Here is a 25,903-nt window from a genome sequence, read left to right on the forward strand (position 1 = left end):
GGGGCACCTGAGTGGCTCAGTTGGTTGAGCACTGGACTCATGGTTTCAGCTCAGGTTATGATCTCAGGGTTGTGAGATCAAGCCCTGCATCAGACTCCATGTCAACAAGGAATCTGCTTGAGATTCCCTCGCCCTCTCCTTCCCCCTCTGTCCTTCCCTCTATTCACATGTGCTCTCTCTCCTTCTCTAAAATAAATAAAATCTTTAGAAGAAAAGATATACACAGAGCCAATTAGTGATATTTTTATTAATCACTGTTATTGTATGACTCAGAGAAAACCACAATACAATAATACCACTTATAAAGTACCAAAATCAGGACTGATTTTTTTTTTTTAATGACAATTCACTAGAAGAAATATTCTGTTTTTTTTTTTTCTTTCAAGTTGGTGGAAAATCAAATGCAAGGCTACAACTATATATTTTAGGATGTGATGACAAATGCATGGGGTACCCTGCACAATACCGATTAGGAAATCAGGCAGGGCTCTTAAAAGAGAATCTGGTTTCTTGGCACAGTGACTATCAGAGGGAAAAAAAAAAAAAAAAAAAAAACATGGAATGATGGGAATAGATAAAAACCCAATGAAAACTATTCCCTAAACATGAATAAGAAGGGAAGAAAGGGGTACAGATGTCAGACTCTATTATTTATGTTCTGTGGTTGAATGAAATTGGGCAAATTATATAGCACTGCTAAACAAACTTCCCTTAATTTCATTTGCAAAACATGAATGATGACAGTACCAGCATGATGAGAGTTATTTTAACAATTCAATGAGATAATACCTACAAGGTTTCCCAACCATGACTGACATATTGAGAAGGCTGAGTGAAAGTCACTCTAGTTATTGGTCCTTAGATATGATTATGAATAACAACTGATATATTATTTTCATTACAGAGAATGGATTTAGTCATTTTCACTATATTCTTTTGTTATCTTCTATAGTATCCTCTAGGTGTTTCACAGAGAGAGAAAGGAGAACGAAGGGTACTATATCTATTTTTTACATTGATGATAGTGGCACCCAAAGTGGGCATACTAGTTCTACATACCCTATACACTCTAAAGACACTATAGAGGGCGTTATTTTGAGTAATGATAATTCTAAATGTACCACAAAATCAAAGTCCTCTTTCATTAAATTAAAATCAAATTGTGGACTTTACATTCAGGGTTCTACACAAATTGTGGTGATCTGTCTTCAACTGTCCAAATAATTTAGTGACTTTTAATCAGTTATAAACCTGTAGACATAGCTCTTATGGTTAAAATAACATTAATAGGTCAATTCTGGAAGAGAAGTCTAATTTAACTGAAAAAAAGAACAATTATTAAATCAGTACTGATATATAAAACTGCCAAGAAAATTAAATGCTTACCAAATTACTGTGACTTCTCTCTCCCTTTTTTTTCTCATTGAACACAATTTTTCCCTTAAGAAGTTTTTTATATAAGCATAGGACACAAGAAACAAACATTTCAGTACAGTAAATATGAGGAGGCTTAGAAAAAACAAATGATAATTTTAAAATAAAATTAGAACATGATTAATTTGTTATTGTAGTATACACATTAAAAGTCAGAAAATTATACTTGAAGAGATTGTGACATTAAAGATATAAAAAGTATACAGTTAAATAGATTTGAAAGAACTTAAAGAAGAGTTATATTTCAAAATGAATCCAGGTAGCAAAAAGTTTATTAGCTTCTATGTAACTAGAAAATCATCTTTTTATGAAAGTTCACAAACAAAAAAGAAAAAGGATGAAAAAAATCCATAAAATTGCTTGAGGTGTTTTCTGTCATGTTAAACAAATAGAAAATCTCTTTGTTTTAGTTTGCAAATAAGAATATAAGTAGTCCATATTTTCACAGTTTTCCTCTTCACTTGACATAATTACAAAAATTAATTAATTCTAGCTTTAAGATACTTGGCAAATATACACAAAATAGAAATAAAATGCACAATTATTTAAATAAAGTATTATATTTACGAAATTTTGATGGAGGACAATGAAGAGGAAAGTAAACTGATAATATTATAAAAACTCATTCTGTTCAGTCATTGGTTTTCTTCTAATTTTTCTCATTTATTTAATTTACTTCCACTTATCCCTTCAGGATAGGTGGTTATATCTACATTTTACATATGAAAACACAAAGGTTGAGAATGTTGAAATAAATTATCCTCAAGAATGCTAACAACCAAAGGGAAATGGCATATTCTATCAATTAAAATATATGCATAGAGACGTTTTTATGGAGACAGAATTAACTTTAGTAAATATAAGAACCTTAACCTGGGTTTGTGGGAAGAAGGGGGGATTATGAAGGAGAGACAGTGAAGAAGGAGGGGTAGAGTATATGGTCTGAGGAAGAGCATTTGGATTTGGCAAGATTCTGCTGTGCTTAAGTTCTAGGAGAAGTTCTAGAAGATGATATATATACTCACTGCCCCTAGCAGCTTGTGGGAATAGTTCTCCAACAACTGGGTTAACTACCTCTAATATTATATTAGCAGGCTTCAAAGGAATTAATTACAGCACTCTACAGCAATATAGTAGAGCACAGGTAAAATGGACCCTATGTTAATGAAAACAATTATCCAATTCTACATAATTGGGCTATTTCTATCTCCTGGCCAATAGCCCATTAATACCTCTTTGGTGATGTGAATATAATTACTTTTTTTCAGTAAAAATTATGCTTAATAGACTATTCAAAAATTCATATCTATGAAGCATTCAAATCACTTAACCTCTCAATCTGTTCATCAGCAACAGTAGGACTCTAGACTATAGACAATCTCTAATACTCCTTCCAACTGAGAGACTCTATGATTTCAACAGGGAAGATGACCCAAGGTGCAGGGTCTGCCCAAGTTTAAAAACCACCACAGATGAAGAAAAGAAACTGCAATATTCTCTGGAGCATAGTGTAGAAGGATGCTCTCAAACTCCGTTTCACATTTGGAAAACATAGTAATAACTGGGTTGCCAGAAGAAAAGGAAATAAGGCTTATATGAACTAGGATTTCAGGAGAAAAGCATGAGTGTGAGGGCATCACCTTATCATTCTTGAGGTAAAACCAGACTTTGGAACAGAAAGAAAGGAAGGTTAAAACAACCTAAAGATAATTACTACTTTCAAACCAAACTGCAGAAGAGCATACTTCTGAGAGAGAAATTTGTAGAAGTTGACTCAATTAGATAGCACGGTAGTTTGTAATATAATTAATTCAAAATCACAAAACAAATTTTGTTTGTCCCCTATAAGAAAAATTAAATTGTTTTTAAATATACACCTTTGAAACTAAGTCTATCCTCCTCTCTGGAGTATTTGCTAGTTTGTAATACAGTTCCGCAAAAAAATTAAAATCAAAAACATTTACTTGATAATTTCTCTTTTTATGAGAGAAAACAAGCAAATTTAAACTGTGCTGTGAACTGTTTTTATATTTCTCACAGAACAGTCTACTCCAAATGAGAATACGTGCTCTTTTACTTAGGTGCAAGTTGATGCAACAGCTAATATCCAATGAGCTCTTCTAGGAGCAGTAGTCAAACAATAGGAAGAGAGAATGGATGTAAACAATAAAGGGAAAATAAATTGCAGATACTAATTTCTGATTTTAAAAAAGCAATTAAATATGTTTATAAAAACAAAGATAACCTATAGTTAGCATTTTTCCTCTTCTGCCTGTGAAGAAAAGTGGTCTAAGTAATTAAAAATAAAATGAAACAAAACCTAAGTCTATTTCTTTAATCATCAAAAAAGACCTAGATAAGAGGAAGGTTAGACTTGTTGCTAAAACAGAATTATTGCCTATTGAAGAGGATATGCCTAGGGGTGCTTTGAGGCTGGGCCAAACTGCAAACTAATTACAGGCCTGCAGGTAGGACTTTGAAAGAAGAGTGGTGCCTTGTCCTGGTTTGCCTCTCACTGGGCCTAGTTTGTCCCTTTTGCCCCAACCCAAATCCTAATACTGCCATTTCTACTCTCAAGAGTCCTGGTCTAGAAGTTAAATCATAAGATCACTCTACTTTAAATTAAAGGGTATGGTCACAAAGGCATAGGTAAATATCAGTATTGGTGAAAAATAAAATTTTAGCCATCTATTTCACATAAATTTAGAGTGAAATATTATCCCCGAAGAAATAGTTAATCTCAAATTCAGTTGCGTTGGGACACCTAGGTAGCTCCACGGTTGAGCATCTGCCTTTGGCTCAGCGCATGATCCCGAGGGTCTGAGGATCAAGTCCCGTATCAGGCTCCCTGCGAGGAGCCTGCGTCTCCCTCTATGTCTCTGCCTCTCTCTGTGTGTCTCTCATGAATAAATAAATCAAATCTTTAAAAAAATGAGTTACATTAATAATGGCTTTCAATTTTGATTTATATGCTGTAAAAAAGCCATAGCTGTAGATCTGAATTAATGTTTCAAGAACAGAGAATAAACAGGGAACCCTATCTGATCTCAGGTATGGCAAACACTTTCTAATGCACAACCCAGACCAAAAGCCATGATGGGCAGTGTTTTTAAATTGCAAGTTCAATCTCCTGAAATATAAATATTGACAATTTCTAGAACTTTCAAGTCCATATTTCAAATGTTATTAAGTTTGTCCTTATAACAAATGAGGTGGACAGGAAGCAGGACCAGGTAAACTTGAGATTTTCAAAGTTTCATTACTTATCCAGAATTCACAGCTATGAAGTAATAAGCAAATTGACCAACGCAAGATTTTAATATATAACTGGGACATCAAATCTAGTGCTTCTGTTTAGGGTAGTATATGCTTCTCTGACCACTGAAGATGTAAAAATTATCAATCATCCCAGGCTGTGACTGATTCGAATCACTCAGGATCTCCCTCACTCACTCTTAATGTCTAATCTCTTAATCTACTCTAAATCCAATTAGAGAGCCTAAGAACAAGATTGAGAGGTGCTAGAATCCCTCCTCCCCAACTGAGCACTCAATTTTTCATTTTGGCTCTCTTTCAAGTGATCAACTTAGTAAGAATAAAAAATAGTGAGATGGCAAAGTTAAGTTCTAACAATTTCATTCCTAAATTGTCTTTATCGGATTAAGCCTTCACACTATGTATTATAAAAACAGGCTGAAAGGCTAAACTCCAAACAAAGTCACATAGAGGCAGAAAGAAAACTAGTTTATTTGGAACCACTTCCTTCCATTCCTCAGTTCAACCAGTGTTTTCACACATACATGCAAACACACTGCCGCTGCTTTCATATTCTGACTCCAGAGCAGTGTTTGCAAATATTTCTTATCTGAGAACACAAATCCTCAACTATGAAGCAGAGTTTTCTGAGACACTAAAAGAATGAGGCTTGAAATCCCTAAAAGATCGCATTAGTATATCCTAAATGGGACCTGTATCCCATTTTGGCTTTGCTTCTGCCATCCTAAAAGCACAGTGTTCCTTTCCTTCAGCTAATTATGTTACAGATAACATGTCACTAAAGAATCCAAAATTCTATGGAAGTATTTTTACCCTTTCATGTTTTATCCTTCTATTTATTTACATAAGGGAATTCTACTTGTAATATGAAGTTAGAAAAGCAATCATGTATAAGAAATTTAAATTATCATAATTTTATTTTACCTCTGACAGCCTAAGATTCTGTCAAAGATCATTCAATTTTAAAACTATTTTGCACACCAGTCAGAATGGCCAAAATTAACAACATAGGAAACAACAGGGGTTGACAAGGATGTGAAAAAAGGGGAACCCTTTACACTATCCGTGGGAATGCAAACTGTGCAGCCACCTGGGAAACAGAATGGAGGTTCCTCAAAAAGTAAAAAATAGAACCACCCTATGACCCAGCAATTGCACTATTATGCATTTACTCAAATAATACAAAAATACTATTTTGAAAGGATACATGTACCCCAATGTTTATAGCATCATTATCAACAATAGCCAAATTATGGAAAGAGCCCAAATGTCCATCAACTAATGAATGTATAAAGAAGAAGCACTGTGTACATATACACACATACAATGGAATATTACTCAGCCATAAAAAAGCATGAAATCTTGCCATTTGCAAAGATATGGATGGAGCTAGAGAGGATTATGCTAAGTGAAATAAGTCAGAGAAAGTCAATTACCATATGATTTCACTCATATATGGAATTTAAGAAACAAAGCAAATGAACGTAGTGGGGGGAAAAGAGAGGCAAACCAGGAAACAGACTCTGCATTATAGAGAACAAACTGATGGTTACTAGAGGAGAGGTATACAGGTGGGTGATAAACAGGTGATGGGTACTAAGAAGGTCCTTTTTGTGATAAGTACCAACCATTGTATGTAATTGATAAATCACTAGATTCTACACATAAACAAATAAAATAATTTGAATAAATATAGTTATCATATAAATTAACCTAGTCTCTTAGTATTAACTCTAGACTTTGATTTTTAAAAGTATACTCATATTAAGGGGCACTTGGGTGGCTATGTCCATTAAGCCTCTGACTCTTGATTTCGGCTCAGGCACAATCTCACATCCTGGGATGGAGCCCTGCATCAGGCTCCCCACTCAGTAGGGAGTCAGCCTGAGATTCTCTCTCCCTCTCCCTCTGCCCCTCCCTCCATACGTGCATGCTCTCTCTCTAAAATAATTAAATCTAAAAAACAATATATTCATATTAAGAAATGAGAATGAAAATATATACTTTAAAAGACCAATAATATTTAGAATATTTCTGAAATTATAAATAAGCACACACACTAATTAAAAATCATAAGGCTCTTGGTGTTATAAAGCCACTATTTTCAGAATATAAGTAGCTCAACACTATTTTAAATGGATCACATTTTAAATAGGAAACTACAGTATTAGGCAATGGATCTGAAAAAAAAGTTAGGAAAGAATGACCAGAAAAACAGTTTCCTTTTTTAGATCAAAATAGGGTTGATTTCTATGGAGGATGACCTTTCTTTTCTTCATCTGATCCAGGAAGAGGAATTATTGGAAAGCTGCTATCTGGGATGTGATACTTCGCAGTCATGCTAAAATAATACTGAATTCAAACTGACCTTGGTTTCTCTGTTCTCTGTTTCCTATATTGGTGAATAACATCTGCATCTGCTCACTCAAGATAGTGCTCAGGAATGGTGTTATACTTTCTTTTACTCCCACTTCTGAAGAATGACCACACTAACAGATGCAAGCTCCTTAGCATCTCTCCTACATAAATTCTCCTCTCCATACCATTTGCCACTCACTATTTGGTAACTTCCTTCAACAACACACACCTAGAGTACTGCCAAGATCTTCTAACTGGTTTCCATCTACCATATGCCACAATAGATCTTCTAACACAAAGTTAGGCATTTCTTAGCCTAAACTATTTAAAGAATTTCCATAGATCTCACAAGGACCTTCCTAACTTCTAGTCAGTCTCCTGTCTTGCCATATTCCTCACTGCAATTTAAGTTTCTGCTAAATTACTTGCCTTTTCCCTCTTTTGCCATAATATTTCATAACTCTGACTTTGGCCACCATGTATCCATGCCAGATATTGTTTTTTCATGAAAATTGTGACCAAACTTCTTTTTTCCATGAGGGTCAATTTTTTTTCTTTTTTTTTTTTAATTTATGATAGTCACACACAGAGAGAGAGAGAGAGGCAGAGACACAGGCAGAGGGAGAAGCAGGCTCCATGCATCGGGAGCCCGATGTGGGATTCGATCCCGGGTCTCCAGGATCACGCCCTGGGCCAAAGGCAGGCGCCAAACCACTGTGCCACCCAGGGATCCCCCATGAGGGTCAATTTATAAAATAGGATAACTTACACTGGCCACATTTTTTTCCATTCAAAATGAGAATATTTGAATTGCAAGAATTTTTGGGGAGGGAAGAAAGTACTTATAATACATTTTACTGAAGAATAGAAAACTGATGACAAAATTGATACATGTGATATACATATATTACATATATATTATATATATAGAAAGCAAGAGAATAGAGTATTATTTATTAATAATATTAAAAAGGAAATCCTGCCATTTGCAACAACTTGGATCACCTTGAGAGGAGTATGTTAAATGAAATATGTCAGACAGAAAAAGACAAATACGCAGGATATCACTTATATGTGGAATCTTAAAAAGCTAAACCCAGACAAAGTAGAGTGGTGGTAATCAGGGGTAGGGGTGTAAGAAATGGGGAGATATTGGTCAAAGGATACAAACTCCCAATTATAAGAATATCAAATTCTGGGGATCTAAAGTACAGCATGGTCATTATAGCTAATAATACAGTTTTATATACTTGAAAGCTGATAAGAAAGTAGATATTAAATGTTCTCACCATAAAAAGAAATTGTAATTATGTGATGCCATGGAAGTATTAGCTAATGCTACCTGGTGTTTATCATTTTGCAATATATAAATGTATCAGATCATACCTTAAACTTATACAATGTTATGTGTCAATTATATCACAATTAGACTAGGAAAAAATAAGCCCTCCTCTGCCTTCAAGGTTGTTTTGTGGAAGAGTTTTCCTCATTTCCTCATTTCTTCTGATTTATATGGATTAAAATATTTTACTGGAAATTCAATCAAGGGCCACATCATGAAGTTCAACTGGCTATAAGAAGCTCTTTATCTGCTTATCACTGCAGTTTATAATATCTGTCTGTATTTGGGGTTAAGGATAGTTAATATTAAAATACTAATTAGCTTCCTTATCAGTTACCATAAACAGAATAACATCTAAGTAAGATCAAGAAAAAATTCTCTTCTTAGTAGTATTTCTAAGGACACTTTATAAAAGAATTGTTCATACTTTCTTACCCAAGGTGAGACAGAAGGTGCTAATGCTAGAGTACTATCAATCACGAAGTATTATATATTTTTTGAATATGTACTATAAAATATTAAAAGCATGAAATATTACAAGCTATGTCTCATTGCATTAACCTCGTTTTCTCTCTGTACATTGCTTCCCCTCTTCTCTCTCAGTTGAATACTTTAGGATACTCCCTGCACAAACTAAAAGGTACTCAATGATAGAGAAAGTGACTTGCTTGTGGAATATATCACAGAGGGTGCCAGGCTTGAACACAAACTTCTCAATTATTCTCTGATTTACCATTTAATGATTATGGTATATTTTAAGTATTCTCATCCTCTCCAAAGAGAGTTAGGAACTGAGCCACACTATATGGTGAATGGGGTCTCAAGGCAAACGTCATTCTCTAACCATGATAGAACTGAACTGAACCTGTGGATTTCTCAGTGAGCAGACACAACAGCAGAAACATCAGTGCTTACAAATATAACTTATGTATAATACACATATTACTTACATATACATAGAATATATATATGAAATCAACATTTGTGTAACACTCAGATTTATAAGACATGTTCAATAGTGTTGAAACCATGCACCGCTCCTTGCTCACATCACATTCCCTCCTTCCCACTCTTCACCTCAATTAACCACTAACCAGACTTCTGTATTTACCATTGCAATACGCTTCACGGTTTCTTTTTAAAAGTGCCCTATTCAAATTTTTCCTTATTGTATACGATATTGCAATAGCCAGAAGCCAACTGGGAATGCACGATGCAGGTGCTCAGTACACAATATGTGTTGATAGGAACGTCAATCCAACACCTTTTATACATAATCTCCTGAAGTATTTAAGAGGAAATCCACAGATTTTTCTTTTTTAAAAAATCACCATATATACGATATATGGAACTAAGATAATCACAGAGGTCCTGGCTGTCAGCAGCATCTCCCCTGAAGGATAGTCTTTCCTCAAAAACATTCTTCATTCTGCCCCTAGCCTGTTTTATTCAGAGTATTCCTCTTTAGTCACGTGGAACCATTACTCCTCTTACAAGCCCAGCAGCCAAGAGCAAGTTCTATCTTCAGTATCTGGGCAATACTTTCTGAAAATAAACTATTTCTTCTCAGCAAGCCTGTGCATATGAGCATTCAGGGGCTGATTTTCCAGTTTATAGATTATCTAAAACCCTTTGCTCCTTCTTCCTTGCTTTTGGCCATTTCACTGCTCATTAGCATTGCCACTGAAGGGTAGACAGGAAAAAGAAAAAGAAAAAAATCAGAGCAGCTAGTTTTGCTATTTATTAACTATTTATCAACCACAACAAGGACTCTTGAAGAGAAAGATGTAAGTATTGGTCAGTTAGTTTTTGAACTATCCTTTATTTTCAATTTTTGTTGTTTGCCCTAGTCTCAATTACACTTACATAATTAAAAGTCAGTATAAAAATGTTTCCCAACGGTACTTATTCCACTTGTAAAAGTAACTAATTTTACTTTTTCTTTGAGGTAATTTTCCCCCTTTGTTTACTAAGGTATAAAACTGTCATTTCCATTGTTTTATACATCCAGAAGAAAGTACAGATTAGTAACATGAAATAGTAATATAGTTGTAGGTTCTAAACTAAAGAAAAAAAGAAAATGTAATTTAATTTCTCCATACCCTAGAAACCATGCTTAATAGAATGATCTGATATGTCCCATTAAATTTGAAAAGGAACTCATTATTTTTATTAATTACAGAATAACTGGATCTTAAAGCTACCTCCTCCTTTACTTGACCTTAAAGCATAGCTATCAGGTCTATAGAAGACAGAAAGAAAAGAATAAGAGGGAAAAAGGAACATGATAGAGACTTTCCCTTACTACTTGCTAGGGCATGACCGTACTGACTGTGTAGTCTATAGGTATAAGACGGTGAATGAGCAACCATTAGGAAACTGACTCAAAGTTCTGTTATAAATTAAGACCTTCTATAAGTGGTAATCTCTCTATAAAAATACTATATTTTACCTGAAATATATAGTTGTTTTATGGCACTTTAAGGGGACCATAAAGATGACATTTTGAATTATCACAATCTCCCATGCCCCAGCAGAATATAGTCAGACAACTATGAGTCCTGAATTACTCTACTTCGGCTTTCTGAGAACACAATATGATCTCAGAAGGCAGATATATTTAAAAATGTTTTTAAAGGATGGGAAATGGGCAGCCCAGGTGGCTCAGCGGCGGTTTAGTGCCACCTTCAGTCCGGGAGTGATCCTGGGGACCCCAGACGGAGTCCCAAGTCCAGCTCCTTGCGTGGAGCCTGCTTCTCTGCCTGTGTCTCTGCCTCTGTGTGTGTGTGTGTGTGTGTGTGTGTGTGATGAATAAATAAATAAAATCCTTTATAAATAAATAAATAAATAAATAGGATGAGAAACATGTCGTAAGTGAATAGCTCCGTAATCACCTGAGTACATACTTATTCAATAAGTATTTGCTGAATCAAAAAAAAAAGTCACATGTTATGGTTCTCATATAAACCTAAAAGTAGGGACACCTGGGTGGCTCAGTGGTTGACTGTCTACCTTCAGCTCAGGGTGTGATCCCAGAGTCCCGCAATCAAGTTCTGCATCGGGCTCCCCACAGGGAACCTGTTTCTCCCTCGCCTATGTCTCTGCCTCTCTCTCGGTGTCTCTCATGAATAAATAAATAAAATCTTAAAAAAAAAAAAAAGCCGCCTTCAGCCCAGGGCGTGATCCTGGAGACCCAGGATGGAGTCCCATGTCGGGCTCCCGGTGCATGGAGCCTGCTTCTCCCTCTGCCTGTGTCTCTGCCTCCCTCCCTCTCTCTCTCTCTCTCTCTCTCTCTCTGTGTGTGTGTGTGTGTCTCTATGAATAAATAAATAAATAATCTTAAAAAAAAACCTGAAAGTATATTTTCCACAAATGATATATGAATATGATATACACAATTTCTCTTCAATGACAGATAAAATTCTGCAGCTTGAAAATAATGAATTATAAAAAATATCCAAAACATACCCTGTCTACACCACCAGGAGAGTGTAATCCCTCCCAAGTCTGTGTTTGACTCACCACCACACTAGTGATGTGTTAAAAATTTTTCAATATTTTTGTTAATAAGAAAATTACAATCATTTTCATAAAAAAATCAAGCCTCCTCTGGGCTCTGTAAGAGTTGTTGGCGCTTGTAAAAAAAATTCACTAGTTTTCTGTTATCACCAATTATATAAAAGCCACATACAAGAAATTGGACACTTAAGAGCATGATCATAATTACCACTATACTAACAACAATTTTCTCTGTCGTCAGATTGTGGAGATTATCTGAAGAAAGAATCAGTCTTCAAAATTTTTAATTCAGTTTAAGCTACATGCAACAGAACAAAAGAACTGACTCTCTTGTCCCACTTTAACTCCTAAGATATTACTTGGCCTTCGGTTCTTAAAATACTAAGCCAATCTAAAAGGTGCTCCTTGTGAGGCATGTCATTGTAATGATTTCAAGGTTAAGTACCCTAAGCACTCCATCAATTTTAGGTGGCCGTTAAACTTAAATTTGTATTTAAACCTGCTAAACATTTTCTTCAAATGACTGTATTTCACTACCCCAGGAAGATATGAACTAGCAAGTTTAAAATAACTTTTGATGTTATATATTAATTATGTTCTTGGCTCTAGCCATACTCAGCTAGCTTTTTATTAATCAGCCATTGCTGTGCCCAAACCATGGGACTTCTATCTCCTCACTGTTCATGTATTCCACGCTTACACATCAATTAATAGATGTAACCAATCAGAAATAATATGTGACATTCATATTGCATTCTCTCAATAAGACAAAATATTTTTATAGAGGAGATAGAACTGGAAATGAGAAAGAACACAAATATAATTCACCTACTACTGGCATTCTTATTTTTATAAAACTATTCTAATTTTAGCGGCAGACCAATGAAATGCACATAACTTATGTGTGTATTAACAGGAGACCAGTGAAAGAACTAAGGTTCATTTTCAGAAGGCTGAATTCTGAGGTTAGAATATTTAGAACATTTTCTTTCCTCATTGTCACCTATGACTAAAGATCTGTCAGCTATAGTATGGCACAAATAGAAGTGAAAGTTCCATAAAAGGAAATATTTAAAGGTGTCACTGAAAATTAATATCATGTGAATCTCTTTCATCTGTTAAATTTCTATGTGGCAATGATAATGAATTGCCTTATGAAAAAAACTGTATTTTTTAAAAATTGTCCCAAAATGATTTAAGTAAACCAAATATATAGTAGAATTTACTTAGAGGAAACCCATAATCAACTGAAACATAACTGTAACAAGAGGATTTCATACTATTTTAATACCAGTTATCATACAGGAATATTATGTGTTCTTAAAATTAATATATTATTAACATACTAAATGTTGAATCTATTTATTATCGTATGCCAATGCTCCTAAAGGTATAATCCACTCATAATTTCAAGTAAAAATTTTTACATAAATTTTAATGCTAATCTGGGAAATTAAATGAAGCACAAATGTAGAAAAAATAATAGAGTCTATTTCAGAGAGACTGTCTAAACTAATCCACTGGCACTGGTCCAGTTTCACATGGTCCAAGATTACAAAACAAAACAAAAAGCAACAACAAGGACAAGCAAACAAACAAACAAAAAATAGTGCTATTCAAACACTTACTATCCAAACTCAGGAACCAAATCAAATAGGTGTGAATAAAAAAATGAAATTTTATTTTAAATTCTGTAACTGAAAATGTTCTCATACTTGAAACAAAAATTTACCATACCTATCCCAACCCCCCCACCTTTAAAAACAAAGCCCACCTTTTACCTCATAGTCCCACACCCAACACTCCCTTGTTCTCCCTCACAGAAAAACTGAGCAGTCCTCAAGTTCCATTAAATATTCAAATCCTCAGGATGCCTGGGTGGCTCAGCTGTTGAGCGACTGCCCTTGGCTTAGGGCATGATCCTGGAGTTCCGGGATTGAGTCCCACATGGAGCCTGCTTCTCCCCCCGCCTAAGTCTCTGCCTCTCTCCTTCTGTGTCTCTCATGAATAAATCAATAAACTCTTTTAAAAAAAATATTCAAATCCTCCCCAATCAGTAGTCATTGTCAGTCCACTGACAGTACTTTATCAAACTCATGTCTATCCTAAACATTTCCAAAACCAATAGTCAAGTCTCAATTTTCATTCACAGAATTTGACAGAGTTTTTCACTTCCTCCTTGAAATGCTTTTCTCACTTAGCTTCCAGAACATCACACACTTACAGGTTTTCTTTCTCACAGGCCACTCATCTTTCTCTTTTCCTGGATCCTCTTAGTTTCCCTAACTTCAACATTTTAGAATGTCCAATGGCAGTCTTGGCATTCTCTCTATACAATTATCCCTTAAGTGAGCTACCTCTCCCATTGCTTTAAAGACCATATCTAAAATGATGAATTCCAAATATACAGCTCAAATCCCTAATTCCCCCCTAAATTTCAACTTAATTAAATTCTGAAATTTGATGTTTAAAGGGACACCAAATTTAACAAACACAAATTTTTATTTCTATCTAAAACTTCATTGTCCCATGTTCCAAATTTTGGTTAATAGTAACATATTTTACCCACTTTTTCAAATAAAGTATGTTGCAAGCCTCTTTACTCCCTCTGGATTTCTTCTAGCCAAGCAACCCATCAGAAAATTCTATTTCTCCTATTTTCAAAATACATCCAGTCTGACAACTAACTACTCATCTCCTTCAGCGACCAGCTTAGTCCAATTCACTATACTCAAACTAATTTTCATATTTGTACTCCAACCGGTCCACCCAGAGAAGATTATCTTACTAAAATAAAAACCATTTCATATTGTATTTTTTTATCTCAATCCTCCAGTAGGCTCCCTATATGCCTGGAAGATCTAAATACTTTACCATGACCTATAAAGTCCCTACAGGATCCTCCCTAGTTGCCTCTCAGACCTAATTTCCTTCCACTTCCTACTTTGCTCAGTAGTAAACTGCATATTTGCTCCACACTGACTTTCAAGATTGTTCCTTAAACAAATATTTCCTTACTGTCTTGTTTCATGGCCTTTATCTCTGCTGTGCCCTGCCTTCTGATATCAGATATCCTGTCTTTGAGTCCAGTCTCTGCTCCAGTGATTATTTCCTCAGAGAGGACTTGCCAAACTACCCTATTCAAAATGGCATACTTTCTTCAACTGCCATTCTTTCATTTTTGTTCACACAATTTACCATTAAAACATATAGATTCTAGTTTATCTTGTTTTTGCCTCCCCCATTGAGAATGTAAGTTCCTTAACTTACAGAGTAAGAGACATAGCTTACTTGTTCAATATCTTAACTCCAGAGCCTAAAAACAGTATGTCATAGAGAGTAAGTTCAGAATAAACATTTACTGAATGGAAAAACATTTTCCCAATTAGCATACATACATGTTGTTAGTTATTCCTACCTTACCACGTAGTTTCAGGATTATTAACTTCTAGATTATAATGATTTTGACAATGAAGCAAATGTCTTATATAAGGTTACCACCTAAAACTCAGATGTAAGCCAATAAAATAATTTATTTTTAAAATAGTACTTTGAATTATTTAGGGATAAAGAAAAAAGTGTAAGAACTGCTATTTTTTTAAGATATTTATTTATTTATTCATGAGAGACAGAGAGGCAGAGACATAGGCAGAAGGGGAAGCAGGCTCCTGTGGGGTGCCTGATGCAGGACTCCATTCCAGGACCCCGGGGATCATGACCTGAGCCAAAGGCAGACACTCAACCACGAGCCACACAGATGCCCCAGAATTCCTATTTTAATATAATTAGTTACTTAATATCTTTTTTGAGTGAAAATATTTGTTAATAAGAAACTTAACTGCAGAGATCTAAAATTTCTTAACACACACAGGCAGGCCTTATACTAAGCTTCTTGTGCTTGCTCTGGCCTTCCCTCTATTCACTCAAGGAAGCTTTCAGTGGATCACCCAGCCTCAGCTTCACACTAATAACCACTTGACAACAGTAGAGTTAAAGCCAGAGCACCTGGAGCAGGAATCCAAAATTACGAAGAACACTGAAGAAACACTGGCTATTTCCTTTATACTCTGTATCACTGAGTGATATTGGACATATGTTTATATTACTAGTGTGCTTTGAGTTTATAAATTCTAAAGGCTATTGTAGTCTATGCAGGTTAGAACAGAAGACTACTCATTCGTCCATCAACCATAACAAGCACTAGCATTGTGGTATAAGAGTAGCTCCGAACGGAACACCTTAGCACCAACACTACACAAAACAAAAACGAAATCTAAAACAAAAAACAAATCCAGTTCTCTCAATCTGACATTGGAGTTATCTAGAATATCTGATAAACATATATTATGTATAATTCCTGTTCATATCCCCAAAAATTTCAATTTGAGTGATTAAGGTTGTATGCTCCATTTATTTCCTCTGGTATTTTCTTCTTTTAAATTCACTCTGAACCTAGCTATTAGATATAGCTCTATGAACCACACTTGATTGTATATCTTCTTCCAATTCCTCAAATATAGGAATGTGTTTTAATTTTGGTTCACATAATTTTAGAGGTTAAATGAAAATTAGTCTAAATTTTGTTTTAGCATTGATAGTAAATGAAGAGTAAAGAAAGTAACTTCCTAGGGCTTCTAGGTTCAGTTGGTTAAGAGAGCATCTCTTGATGTCAGCTCAGTTCATGATCTCAGGGTCCCAGGATTGAGCTCCATATGGGTATCCACACTCAGTGGGCAGTATGCTGGAGGATTACTCTCCCTCTCCTTCTGCTCTCCCTCCATTTGCACACACTTGAGCACTCTCTCTCTCTCTCTAAAATAAATAAATATATTTTTTAAAGGGATAACTTTCATTTTTGCTCAATTAGCCATTGATAAAATTTGTACTTTGTCCCAAACCCTTGAAATTCAAATCCAGAACATCTTTTACTATGTCCTAACATCCCCCCAACCATGTAACTCACAGTCATTTGAAATTTGTGTCCATACCCAAATGCTAAAACTCACTAATGTAAATGACTTGAATCCACATAATAATCAATCCCAGAATTACTTTAGTATTTTCCCTTATCCTTTAGATATCCGTCTGATTGCTTATTTGTCCTCTAAATTCTTAATTACACTGTTTTGGGGGTTTTTTTAATTGTATTTATTTATTTATTTATTTATTTATTTATTTATTTATTTATGATAGTCACACACACACACATAGAGAGAAAGAGAGAGAGAGAGAGAGAGAGGCAGAGACACAGGCAGAGGGAGAAGCAGGCTCCATGCACCGGGAGCCCGACGTGGGATTCGATCCCGGGTCTCCAGGATCGTGCCCTGGGCCAAAGGCAGGCGCCAAACCGCTGCGCCACCCAGGGATCCCTAATTTTATTTATTTATTCTTGAGGGACACAGAGAGAGAGAGACAGAGACATAGGCAGAGAGAGAAGCAGGCTCTTTGCAGGCGGCCCAATGTGGGACTCAATCCCCGGATAGGGATCACACCCTGAGCTGAAGGCAGATGCTCACCACTGAGCAATTCCAGTCATCCCCATTAATACATTATTTGAACTAATTTACTATAATTAATATTGGTGCAAGACAAGGTCTAAAATAATATGATGAAGTATTCATTGATTTAACCTAGAACTACATTCTCTATGTGATTTTGCTGATATTAAAACGAATTCATCAGATTAAAGTTGAACTAAGTTTCATTCTCCATTAGTCTTGTACTGGAACATGCAAGAAGGGAGATTTTACCTCTTCAAAAAAAATTAAATAAACAGAAATTTACTAAGTGACCACAGATACTGGTTATAAAAGTATAAATTACCACACAAGCCCAATGGGACTGGTAGTGGCGGTAGTGGTATATGTTTGGAAGACATTGTTACACTACATAAAACTTATTATTTACCAAGCCAAAATTATCTGAAAACATATATGATCACGCACAAAACTCAATGGGTAACATTGTTTTAAAATACATCTGTATTTGTGCTTATGTATATGTTATTTCATAGCTCTGTGTGTTTCATGTTATAAACATCATTTAGTTGGCACCCCAAAAGTTCCATGAATAAACAGAACTACCACAGTTAAGAAATTGCTTAACAAGCTCCATCCACTAATTTGCTTACAGCAGCAATGATAAGCAAATTTGTATCATTTTTGGTGCCTTAGATTTTTATGGAGAGAATAAATATTATAGAATATATTTCTGTTGTATTTTAAATTTGTGACAAATTTACACCATTCAGTCTAGCAATCTAATCTACCTGGAGAATAGAGGGTGTTGACACATCCTAGAACTAAATTTTTATAAAAATAAAAGACAGGGATAATATTTCCTATTCTTTTTTTTTAAATAAAAACCATTGTATCTTACAGCATCATAGACCTCATTGAATGACATTTTTTCTGAGAATTAAAAAATACGTATCTCATGTGATTTTCAAGTAGGACTACAAAGGAACAGCTCAGAATGCAGTGACACCTAATGGCAAAGCTATCTTTATAACCATAAACGTATTTTCTAATAAGCATTATATTTGCAGTAAAACTGTGTAAGTATTGTTACTCACCGATATGCTGTCTATAATCTGAAATATCATGAAAATCCAAAAGCAATACCAAATACTTTACTTTTTAAGAGTAAAATAACATAGGCAAGTGAAGGAAGGGGGGAAGAAAACTTCCAGATCAGAAAGTGTGGTTTTAAAATTACAATACCCTTTGAGATAAAATTACAATATGATAAACTTAGCCTTAGGAATTAGAATTAAATATAATTCATCTTCCATCACTCCTAACAATCTCAACTGGCTTCTACTGTTTAAAAAGTTGAAAGTTAATAACTTCAACTTTTATTTGTATTTGAATTACAATTTAGGAGATATTTATTGGGTATACACTTCACTTGGAGTAGAAAGCAAAGGTCCTTAGTGTAATGGCTTATTAGTCATGTCATAGTTGATACTGTTGATTAATAACACTGTCTAACTTAATGCACATCTGAATTATGCTTCAAATAACTGTATTAAGGATACAGAAAAGAACAGTAAAGTATACCCTTACTTTAAATTCATAGACTATTGTTCATACACTCTAGAAGTTCACACTCTATGTTATCCATAACATAGGGAGCAAACAACCACTGCAAATAATAAAGGGATAATTTCAATCATTGAGATATCTTATTCGGTGCAAGGAGTTCTTGATGACACCTGGGGGCTATTAATGTGAAGGGCTGAAAAAGAAACATGTTGGTGGAAGACACAGTACATCTTCTGGAAATACTTTTACATTCCATATTTCTCAGTGCAGAAATCATGAAAAACGTTGCTTCAAACCTGCCATCTATTATTGTTTTTAACAAGGTGACATTTTATTCACCCACCAGTTTTGTACTTTAATTTGAACTTTCTAGTGATGAAAATATTCCGTGCATTGTTTTAGGCTTCTGAGACATATCATAGTTAATGATTATGATCTCAGAGGATAAAGTATCATGTGCTTATGAGAAAAACATAAATAACTGTCTGTTTCTATTCCCTGTTGGCATGAGGTATTTTACTATGACTGCTAACAACAGAACTCTGCGAGTGATTTTTGTAAGATATGACTAACTACAGTTTGAGCATATCCTTGTAGAGATCCATAACTGAGGATAGCTCATTTCAATCGGTTCTGTGAGCACAGGAACCAGATAAAGAAATGAGCATACATTAAACTGTTAAAACATGAGATCCTCCATATTAGATTTGAAGCAAAACACAAACTGTGCAGTTGACTGGAAATGCCACCTAATCCCTGCTTAATTAAAGCAGTGCTCTACACTCCTGTTGTGTTTAGGGAGTAAAGAGTGTGGAACGACTGATGTATGAAGAAAATAGCAGTCAGCGTGGCTAATCTCAAAGACTTTCGAGCTTTCTAGCTACATAAATCAGAGCGACTTTTGAATAGCCTCATAAAACACAGTATCATTGCCATTCCACTCACGATTTTTTGGTTCTTCCTACAGCATGCAGATCATTAGGAAACTTCTAAGCAATCAAGTAATGTGGGTCTGATGAAATTACTCAATCAATGCACAGGCTCAAAGTAAAAGCATAATTCAAAATTATAGATTTTATACATCAAAAGACCTTTCTTTTGGGGGCAAAGACTATCACAATCGAGGTGATTCACTTCTGAATACTATGTTTGTGAATGTGCTTTAAACAAGTGTATGTAATTACCAAGTATCCTGAACTATGATTTAACAGAAACTCAAAGTAATTATGTATGACATTAGTGCATTTTTTACTGAAATAAATACACTGCCACTTCAATCACTGGAGTTTATTATGATATATTTCAGCATGGTAGTGAACTCATGTGTTTAATAAAATATATTAGAGTTTAAAATATGTAATCGACTCTTAAAAACTACCTGCATGAAATAAAAAAGAGAGAGAAGGATGGAGTTTTCCTATATATAATTCTGTTCAACACCAAAAGGGTTCAATATTTAAAGAACCTATTAGAACAATGTGTTTTTTTTTATCTTTCTAGCTTGCCAGAACTACATATTGCAGCTACTTTCTACTTGAACAACACACTACATGAGGCTAGAAAAACCTTTCATTTCTGCATATCTCCTTATAACCTTAGAGTTGAAATATTCACTTTGCCTTCAGTTTCATCACATTCATCCCTTAAATCCTGACATAATACATTTGCCATAAGCATATTTCTCCCATTAATTATTTAAATGAAGGCAATCGCCTCCTAAAGATAATTCTCTTTTGCTAATCAACCTGGTAAACTGATCCAACGAATATTAACTGATGGTTTGAAACTTTAATATGGGCATTTAGTTTTTAATTCATTATACTTTGGCTGGTACAGAAGTGGAAGCAGAAGGGGCTTTTAACCTCTGACCTGCACACAAATTAGTCTTGGTCATTCTTTTTTTTCTTTTTTTTTTTTTTTAATTTGGGAAGTAATATTTATCAGAGTGCCATAAAAGATATGAAGCATTTGAAACATTTATCAATTTGCTAGCTTTATGGTAATATGAGGTAGCCTATAAAACAAGCTCATCCTCTTGCCTAATGTGCTAACTGCATTCAAGTCAAATTGCCTGTTAAGTATTCCTTTTAATAGGATATACACAGTTCACGCATACAACTAGTTTTCCAAAGAAATATGTAATTTGTACACTGTTACCTTTTTTTTTTTTTTTTTGGTCTGGTTATAAATAAGTAAGCCATGTCATACTGACAGACAACAGAGCGCAAAGGGAAAAAATACAACAGTTGTGTTCTCTTTAGAAACAGATGATCAGACTGCATTGCAAAACAGTAGTCATCCGGTAAAGGACAGCAAAGCGCTGCAGGTGTTTGCAAATAATATGTTTATCCTGTACACCACAGAATAAACAATAAAATAAGCATTTATCCACAAGCCCTTTCTCCTGAGCGACGAAGAGCGTAAGGCATAAAGAAACCCCTAATCGTGAAATGACTGTAAAGCCACCGTGGTGATATATATCCGCTTCCTGCTCCAGTCCTTTACACCTGGACATAAATGTGTGTGAATCATTTCTTTAAGGGGGGCACAGTGCGTGTCTGAGTTCTGTCAGAACATCAGGGAACCCCTGGATAAGGCCGTAATTCCTCCCTGAAAAGTTCTAAGCCCACAGGCCCTGTTGGCCCCCAGGCAAGACGTGATCTAGCACTTAAAAGCTATCTAGTGCTTCATTCACTTAATGCATAAGCTCAAGGTCCTGCGAATCCTGACCTCATTCCCCCTTACACAGAGACACGTCTGCTTGTACGGAAATAAGTGACAGAGGATGGCAGACATGTTTACAACGACAGCCTGAGGCCGAGGAGTCCCCTGGAGCTGAGGGGCTGGGCGCTCTGGAGGCAAACACCAGGCAGAAGGCCCCCGCCTGTACCGGCACAGGAGCCCCCTGAAGCAGGTTCCTTCCAGGACTCCGTGGCGTGCGCGCGCGCGTGCAGGTGCACGTGCGTGTCTGTGTGTGTTGAGCAGGGGAGGGGCAGGGGGACGAAAGGCGATGCTGAGACCCATCTGTCGCTTCAATGTGAAGACCATCTAGCCTCGTGGACAGATGCACGTCCCGTGCCCAGAACAATCCCCCAGCAGGGGGTCTCTCTTCATGCCAGTAAATGAACCTTGCCGGCCCGCGGACGCGAATTTCCGAAAAGGAAATCGTCGCATTAACGCAGAAAGGGCTGCAGGAGCCCGTCTCCACTCAGCCCTCACGGACTAGCGAGCGAGGGGAGTCGGAGCCTGAAGCCGCGAGCGCCGTGCGTGATAATGACGCGCGGGCCCCGGCCGCCCGCGCCCCCGCCCGCGCCCCCGCCCGCGCCCCCGCCCGCCGCGGCCAGTCCCGGCCCGTCTGGTTGCCAATAGGTGGGGCCACGAGCACCCCCGAGCCGGCTCGGCGCCCTCCGTGGAGTCAGGCCGCGCGGCCGCAGCCCTAGCGCCCGAGCTCTCTCTCGGCCTTGCGCGGCAACTCGGCGGCGAGGCAGGTGTCTGCGGGGCAGCCCACGAGCGCGGCCCGCGCGCCCCGCGCTTCCCGTGCGCCCGGGGGCCCGCGCCGCCGCCGAGCCAGGCCGGGGGAGTGAGCGTGCGAAGCAGCGGGGCGCGCGGCGCCCGGCCCTCGGCTGCGCCGCCGCCAGCCCCTCCCGCCCCCGTCGCGGCCACTCCGCGCGAGTACCGCAAAGCCGGGGGGACCCGGAGAGGAAAAGCGGGCTGGGGGCGCCGCCGGCACCCCGCCACCGTCGCACGGCGCTGCGGCTGCAGACGCAGCCCGCTCACGTTGCAGAACCACCTGTTCGATCCGAAAGCAGCTCCCCCCACCTCTCACCCCAGTTTTTGCCTCGCAGGTGACACCTCTTCTTTCCCCCAAAGATACATTTATATACATATTTATATATATATATATATTTTTTTTTAATAGAGCAAATGCACATCCGGGAAAGAATATGGAAGGGAGAGTCGATTAAACTCCTCTCGGCTCGCACTTAGAACCCACCCTCCGCACTTGCCCGGCACACACGCACAACGGGGTGAACTCGAGGCCCCGCAAGCACCCAGCACACGGCACGATTCACCGCGAAACAACGGCCCGGGTCAAGGTTCGAGCATCCACATCCTGCCAGGAACCTGAACAAGTGTGAGGGAAGGTCAGCGAGAAGGGGCAATAAACCGAAGCCGGCGCCTAGAAGCCACACGGAGGGCGGAGGGCGGAGGGCGGAGGGCGGAGGGGGGAGGCGAAGGGAAGCACTCGCGAACCCAAACGGCCAAAGTACCCACAGGCAACACCTGCCCTTTCTTACCGATGTGAATAATTGAATCCGCATTCGCCGAGTCCCAGGTTCGAGACCACCAGATGGACAAAACCAAGAGCAAGGGGAAAACTTCCATCTCCTCGTACGCCGAATCTCTTTTAGGATGGTTTCTCTTTCAATATATATTAAAAAAAGAAAAAAAAGAAAAGAAAAAGAAAAAACCAGCCCGAAGAGTTTGAGGTCACGATAGACTTTAGCGCAGCTTCTTCTATTTTTTCTTTCTTCTTTCTTTCTTTCTTTTTTTTTCTTTTTTTTTTATTTTTTATTTATTTTTTTTTTTTTTGTCAAAATTCCTATCGCCAAGAGCGAAGCCTTTACTCGTCGCTGATGATGGCAGAGCGAGTGAGAGAGCCCAGCCTAAGGAAACCTCCTTCGCAAAGCCGTGTCACTTGGAGGGGAATTTTGGCATCGCCAGAGTTGTTTGCAGTTTGGCTTTTAAAAAAAAAAAAAAAATGTAACCAGCCTCGGCTGCTCTCGGGCAGGGGCAGAGGCTGGAGCTCAGACCATCCCCATCGCTGCGCCGGGGCCGCGGGTCTCCAGTCCCAGCTCCGCCGCAACTTCCAACAGACCCCCGCCCCCCCCGCCGCCGCCACCACCACCACCACCACCACCACGCCGGATGTTCCCCTCCTCCTCCCCCAGCCAAAAAAAAAAAAAAAAAAGCGCCCCCAGCCCCCGCCCCAACGGCCCGCAGAGAATCACTCGTCCTCGCTGCCAAAATAAAATCTAAGTGGAAAGGAAAGATTAGGAGATTCCAGGCGGAGCAGCCGGATTCCAACAGGGAAGGGAGAAAAGCCCTCTCCCAGAGGGGTAGTAAAAGTGAACTTCAAGGTAATGCAGACAGTAATGCAGAGAAAATGCCTTTTCTGCGCGAGGCGGGGAGCGGAGCTCGGCGAGGCGGGCCCGGGGAGCCGGTTCGCTGGGGCGCGGCGGCGGGGGAGTTGCGCCGGGCGCGCGCAGCCGGGCCGGGCGGCGGAGGAGGGAGAGGCTGCGGGCCGCGGGCCGCGGGAGGCTTGCGGAGCCGATCGCCCGGCGGGATGCAGGAAGCGGGCGCGGAGCGAGCCTGGCAGCTTCAGCACTAGCCCCACGTTGCTTAGAAATGGATCACCTAGGAGAAGGAGCGCGCCCGCGAGGGAGCGGGGCCGCAGGCGGAGACGGGGAACCGGGAGAGGAAGAGCTTCTCGCTAATAGCCACCTCCTCCCCCTATCTGCAATACGAGGGAGAAACAAAATAGTGCTCTGGTTTCCCTTGGAATCTTCAGCTGGGACTGGGGAAAAGGCAGGACTCCAAGAGAAGGAAACGTTGAAGCTTTCTGTGTTGGTTCGGTTTGCTTTGGTTCCTTGGGAGGTTGAAGGCAACCTGAAAAGGCCACCCCACTTATTTAACCTTGCTAGCGCTATTCTCCAACAGGTATTAGACTTTTTTCTAGTCTTTGCCTGGAATTAGGCACAGTGGATAAAAACAAATTAGGGACACCTGGTCACTAAGGGAAAAAGAGACCTAGAAAGCTCTTAATGAGATTTCAATTATAAAGTTATAAAAAGGAGAGGACGTGCTAATTATTTTTTATACGGTGATTTTCTCTCTCTCTCTCTCTCTCTCTCTCTCTCTCTCTCTCTCTCCAGAGTATTTTTAGGCAATCAGGATAACGGATGAAGAACTTGAATTTTTTTTAAATGTAGTAATTAAGTAAAATACATGCTTCAGTGAAACATTTGACCCAACTATTACATTGAGTAGTACACTGACAAAGGACCTATGTATATAAATTCAGAATGAGGAAGACGATTGCTTCTCCATGAAAAGAGCTGAAAAAAGTATTGAATGACAGCCCCCCCCAGTCCCAGAATGGAAGGATTTGGGGCACACTCATTCCTTGAAATATAGTCCTGACAATTGTGAGTGACTTCCTATCTTATAATGATCATCTGATACCCAGTCTAACCCCACTTCAGACTGGAGGTTTCTTCACACAACCAAATAACTAGTTGAGGCCAGATATTAACAGGCCTGACGTGATTTCACTTAGAACTGGACTCCTTTGGAAAAGTTGCTATTTGAGATGTGTGGATGTCAAATTCTTTAAACAACCTTTCAGAGCCCTCCCTTACCTACATATTTGGTAAATCTCTTTTCTTCTTACTTGATTCTTTCTAGCCCGGTATAGTGGGCTAGTATGTCTCCAAACATAGTCGTACATTCTCACGTCTGTGAAATGCCTTCTTGCATTCATCTTGTGTACTTTTTTTCCCTGTACATTCCAGAAAATGTGATACCATCTTGTTACCTAAGTCAGTAATTCTGTTGGAAGGTATCTATCCATCCTCCCAACCACTTTTTCTTCTGCCTCTTCAAGGCTTAGTTCCAATTTTGCCCGTGAAGTAATGTCTAGTCCTTTAATATGGAATAAATCCATCCTTCCTCTGTGTTCTCATAGCACACGCTTCCTTTATAATACGGTTAGATGGGACTACTTCTGAATTTGATGGTCCATGCCGGGAGAGTGAGGACCATAGTTTATTCATGTTTTGTTCACTGCAGCATTTTACATAGAGCCCCTTTGTTGACTTGGATTTCATCATTTCCTTCTGAATCTGGCATAAATCAGTGCTTCCAA

At 38.1% G+C, this 25,903-nt stretch overlaps 1 protein-coding gene across 1 annotated transcript in view; it reads right to left on the reverse strand.

Moving 5' to 3' along the window:
- GRID2 (glutamate ionotropic receptor delta type subunit 2) overlaps positions 1-23,361 on the reverse strand; it is a 1,428,782-nt gene extending 1,405,421 nt beyond the window's left edge. Inside the window, exon 1 of the mRNA XM_055313240.1 lies at positions 23,274-23,361. Coding sequence (XP_055169215.1) covers positions 23,274-23,361 — 88 coding nt within the window. The remainder of the gene's footprint in view (positions 1-23,273) is intronic.
- Between the last annotated feature and the right edge of the window lie 2,542 nt (positions 23,362-25,903).

Source organism: Nyctereutes procyonoides, unplaced genomic scaffold (genome assembly GCF_905146905.1).
Source record: "Nyctereutes procyonoides isolate TBG_1078 unplaced genomic scaffold, NYPRO_anot_genome, whole genome shotgun sequence".
Classification (NCBI taxonomy): domain Eukaryota; kingdom Metazoa; phylum Chordata; class Mammalia; order Carnivora; family Canidae; genus Nyctereutes; species Nyctereutes procyonoides.